This window comes from Grammomys surdaster, unplaced genomic scaffold, assembly GCF_004785775.1.
Source record: "Grammomys surdaster isolate TR1022 unplaced genomic scaffold, NIH_TR_1.0 547, whole genome shotgun sequence".
NCBI lineage: Eukaryota > Metazoa > Chordata > Mammalia > Rodentia > Muridae > Grammomys > Grammomys surdaster.
Window position 1 is genome coordinate 345 of NW_021604966.1, and position 4,783 is coordinate 5,127.

At 47.2% G+C, this 4,783-nt stretch overlaps 1 protein-coding gene across 1 annotated transcript; it reads left to right on the forward strand.

The window, feature by feature from the left end:
- Window positions 1-1,368: 1,368 nt before the first annotated feature.
- Window positions 1,369-2,545, forward strand: LOC114633189 (transmembrane protein 92-like; the record flags this gene model as incomplete). Its single annotated transcript, XM_028781803.1, has 4 exons — window positions 1,369-1,391; window positions 1,866-1,949; window positions 2,077-2,275; window positions 2,444-2,545. Coding segments are annotated over 4 exons (408 nt in total), but the record flags the coding sequence as incomplete, so codon positions are not given.
- Window positions 2,546-4,783: the final 2,238 nt, after the last annotated feature.

The window sequence follows — 4,783 nt, forward strand, 5'->3', positions numbered from 1 at the left end:
AGAGAGAGAGAGAGAGAGAGAGAGAGAGAGAGAGAGAGAGAGAGAGAGAGAGAGCGCTGAGTTCTGAGTTCCTGGGCCCCTTGTTTCTTTAGCTTACTCTACCTATCCATCCTCACCAAAGAACTGAGCATGGACAGGGAATATCCCAGCTGTAACTCTCAACTGTCCTTTTGTCTTTTCTTAGGCAAAAGAAATACTTTTGTAAGGATCTTTCTCAAAGCTAAAAGGCTGGCTTCCAATTCGTTGTTGAAAGAGGATTCAGTTTTGGCTGCTTTAGAAAGCATGTAGTCCAGAGATTAGAGGTATACACCATCACAGCTGCCAAAGGTTTTAAGTGATGTAGTCAGCCGGGCGGTGGTGGCGCACGCCTTTAATCCCAGCACTTGGGAGGCAGAGGCAGGCAGATTTCTGAGTTCGAGGCCAGCTTGGTCTACAGAGTGAGTTCCAGGACAGCCCGGGCTATAAAGAGAAACCCTGTCTCCAAAAAACAAAACAAAACAAAAAGTGATGTAGCCAGAGAGGGCAATGTCTTAGTGCCTGGGTGAAGAGAGTCCTAATTAAGAGCTTAAATAGTACTGTTATCAATAGGATGGAATTCTGTATGGAACACTCAGATGCCTCAAAACACCAAAGGATAAAGGTTAGGGGGCTTCACAGGGGGTTTCGAGCAGGGACCTGAGGATGAATAGGAACATGTATGTTTAGTGAACGCCCAGATTTGTCTCTACCTATGACAAAGAACCATGGGTATAGGGGCAGTGGGAGCTTGGGATGTTTCTGGGGGACTCTAAAGCTAAAGATTCACTAAAGATGGCTTCCTAGGTCAATCTTCAATTGTGTGTGTGTGAGGTGAGGGGGGCAGAGAAAACCAGGTGTAGTGGTCCACATCTTTAATCCAGCAGTCTGGAGGTAGAACTCAGAATTCTAGGCTAGGCAAGGCAACACGTGAGACCCTTGTCTATCTCAGTTTTAAAAAAAAAAAAATGGTGTGTGTGTGTCTGTGTGAGCTTCCTTGGTAATTTGTGACTTTAATCCCAGCAGTTGGGGAGGAAGAGGTGGGATCCAGTTGTTGACTCTGAACATGGTAGTTGGAGGGCCTCAGAATCTGAGATCCACTGTCTGGAACAATGTCTGACCAGAGTCGAGCCTCCAGTTCTTTTTGAGACAGAGTTTCTTGTCCCAGTCTAGCCTCAAACTGGCTATGCAGCCTCCCATAGTTCTGCCTTCTCTTGAATTCTGTCATGATGGACATGCACCACTGGATTACACACACCTACCTGATGTATTGCCATGCTGGACAAGCACTCTAACACCTGACACCCAACTCCCAGGCTTTGAGCTCTGACCTCTGTCTTTTTTCTTCCACAGACTGTAAACTCATGTGACATCCTGTAAGTATGGTACTTTGTAAATAATTGTCAGTAAAGGCAGGGGGGATGGGTGAGTGCTCAGATTCTGCCCTGGATAAGGCGACAGACACTTACTTCATGACTCCTTTGCTGAAACCATAGCCCCTCTCACCTAATCCAACCTAGGGATTTGCAGGTCTGTAACTGCTGCTAATCCTCAACCTTTCATAGCTGGAGAGGGAAGTCAAATGAGCAATGTCCCACTCCTGCCTCCCATGTAAGATCAGCATCCTGACCATTCTGCCTGAGGAACGATGGCACACTGCCCTGATGAATCTGAACTCAGGTCTCAAGTCCAGATCCTAATTCATCCCAGTGGACCTAGGATGGATCTGTACCCCACACCCACTAAGGGAGGCTGGCAACCTGAGGGCCTAAGTGTCTAGGAAAGCAGGGACCCTTTGGTTGGACACACTGATGCCATTAGTTTCTCACCATGTCCGTTTGTCCTTCTAGAAACTGTCCCAAAGGATTCAGATGCTGTGACAATGAATGCTGCCTAGAAAGAAAGGTCTGGAAATCTGAAAATGCACCCTTCTGGTAAGCCATGGTCACCAGTTTTAGGCATCCTTCACTGAGGGCTGAGTCCTCCTGAAATAAGGTGGGGGAGGTATGGTAATGGAGTATGAACTAGGCACTTATCACAAACCATCCCCAAACTTCCTAGGATCCTGTTCCTGATCTTACTGGTCCTGTTACTCCTTTTGTACTTCTGTGGCCTAGTGGGGTACTTTTGTTCCAAGAACAGAGAACTCCAGCATGAGGTCAGAAGAGTGGATCATCAGACACCTCCAGAACCCCCCTCCATTGCTCCCCTAGAGAGCATTTGTGTCACCTGCTTGGATTCTCCACCACCCTACTTTGAGGTGGGTCTTTCTGTCCTAATACCTGATGTGTTTCATAGCTGGCTGTCCACAATGTGGAAATAATGGATGGGGGGCCGGAGTATAAGGGATTGGGGAGGACTCTGCCAACCATATGTGTCATTGTTCACCCAGACTGTAAATAAAACAAGTACCCCTTTTCTCCATCAGGTTGTTCAGATGCCACCTCCCACAGAACCACCTCCTCCCTACAGCCTCAGGCCTGAGGTTCCTTCTGTCCAGATGAGAGGGACTGGCTATGCAACGCTTTGAGCTACCTTGCACACAAACCTCTTGGATCAAGCCCACGACCCTGGAATGACTGCCTACTGTATCATGTCTCTTGTCCTTTGATTTAATTTATAGTTTTTACATACCACTGGCCTCCTGCCCTTTTGTCTTCAGAGCTGACCTGGATCCATGGCCTCTGTCCTACACTATAGCTCCTTGAAATTTTGGAAGATTTGGGGGTACCTTTATTAGATGTAGAGAGATCATTGCTAGTGGACTGTCATTCTTGACTGGACATCTCCGTCAGCCATCCTACAGAAGCACTTCTGTTTCTGGAAGAGATTGAAGATTGAGCTGCACAGACTCTGAGTCATCTTCCAACCATACCTGGGCAGAGAGGACCTCGCTGGACCTCTATAGCAATGCAAACAACACAAGCACTGAGTTTCAATGGCTGGCTGCTAAGTGCTGATGAAGACAGACTCAGAGGCTAAGGAAACACTTGCAGCTTCTTCCAGTGGTGACTGACTGACTGACCCCCTGCTGGGAGGACTGAGCATCCAAGAGGGGAATGAATGTTAGAGGGAGAGAAGTGGATGCTGACAGGAGGGTGCCCTGCAGGGAAAGGAATACAGTCATGATGGAGGCAGGGTGGGCAGACAGGTGTCTGTGTTGCTGTGGGTGGCTTTCAAAATAAAGTCCCAGAGCTGGGCTTGTCCCTGAAGGAGGAAGTCACCTCAGCCTGCTTGTCACTTAACTGATAATGGTGTAGGGCTATCGATTCAGTGTCATGGCCTGCATAGTGTGGCTTTTCTGACAGTGAGTGGATGAAATTTTTTTTGGGGGGGGGGATTTCAAGACAGTGTTTCTCTGTATGTCTCTGGCTGTCCTGGAACTCACTCTGTAGACCAGGCTGGCCTTGAACTCAGAAATCCACCTGCCTCTTCCTTCCAAGGGCTGGGATTAAAGGTGTGGGCCACCACTGCCCAGTGAAATATTTTATTATAATTATAATGTTCATCTGGGTTCTGTAGGAGTCAGATCCTAGAACTGGTGTCCCTGATGGTTATGAGCTGCCACGTGGGAGCTGGGAATCGAACTGGGGTCTTGAAGAGCAGTCTATGTTCTTAACTACTGAGCCATCTCTCCAGTCCCCTGAGTGAGTTTATTCCCACTCCAGTGTAGTTACTACTGTGGGTGAGAGTCAGGTTTTCAGAGGTGACTTTGCACTGTCCATTCTTATAAATGTGTTTATTTATAATACCACTACTCTAGTCTTCCTGTCCTGGGAATCCAGGATGAGTCCAGGTGCAGTGACACTTCTAAGGATAAGCCTGCAGAAAGACCACATACCAAGCTCACAAAGATGCAGATGTGCTTCTTCAGGTGTACTGGACCTTGGGGCGTGAAACAATGGTCCACCTCCATTCACTATGGGAGCTTGTCCTGTCACACAGGCACCCACACTGAACACCCATCCCCTAAGGATGAAGGATCTGTAATGGCAACCTACATCGTGTCTGTCTTATAGGGAGAAAAGAAAAGTTTTGTAAAATAAATCATTATATTGCTATAAATCTATGTGTTCCTTTGCATGTCTATTAAGGTCTAGAAGAGCTAGGTGCTGTGGTGTAGTCCCAAGTTTGTCAGGAATGTGAGGCAGGAGGATTGCATATCTGAGTCTAGCCTGAGGTACCATGAGTTAAAGTCATGGTGGGAAGAGTGGCTGAGAATATTGCTCAGTGGTAGAAAATTTGCCCAGAATGTGCAAGACCGGGAGTTCAGTCCCCAGTTGCTGCCGCAACAATTCTAGAAAGGTCTGAGAGCTACTGGGAGCAGAAAGCACATGCCCAGCTGAGAAGATTTAAAAAAAAATCTCATGACAGGGTTTTTCTGTGTAGCCCTGGCAGTCTTAGACTCCCTCTGTAGACCAGGCTGACTTCAAACTCAGAGGGATCCACCTGCCTCAGCCTCCCCACTGCTGAGATTAAAGGTGTGCACCACCACTGCCTGGTTTAAGATTTTCTTTCTATTCTATATTAGTGTTTGCCTGTGTGTGTATCTGTGTACCAATGTGCATGCTGTACTCTAGGAGGCAGGAGTGGGCATCAGATCCCCTGGAATTTGGGCTCCAGACACTTTGTGGGTGCAGGAAATTGATCATGGGTCCTACGAATAGTGGCCAATGTTCCAAATGCTAAACCATCTCTAGAGCTCAAACTGTATATTTTGTAATGTTTAGCATTGCTTGAGGCTTTTTTTCTCCAATTAACAAGTCTT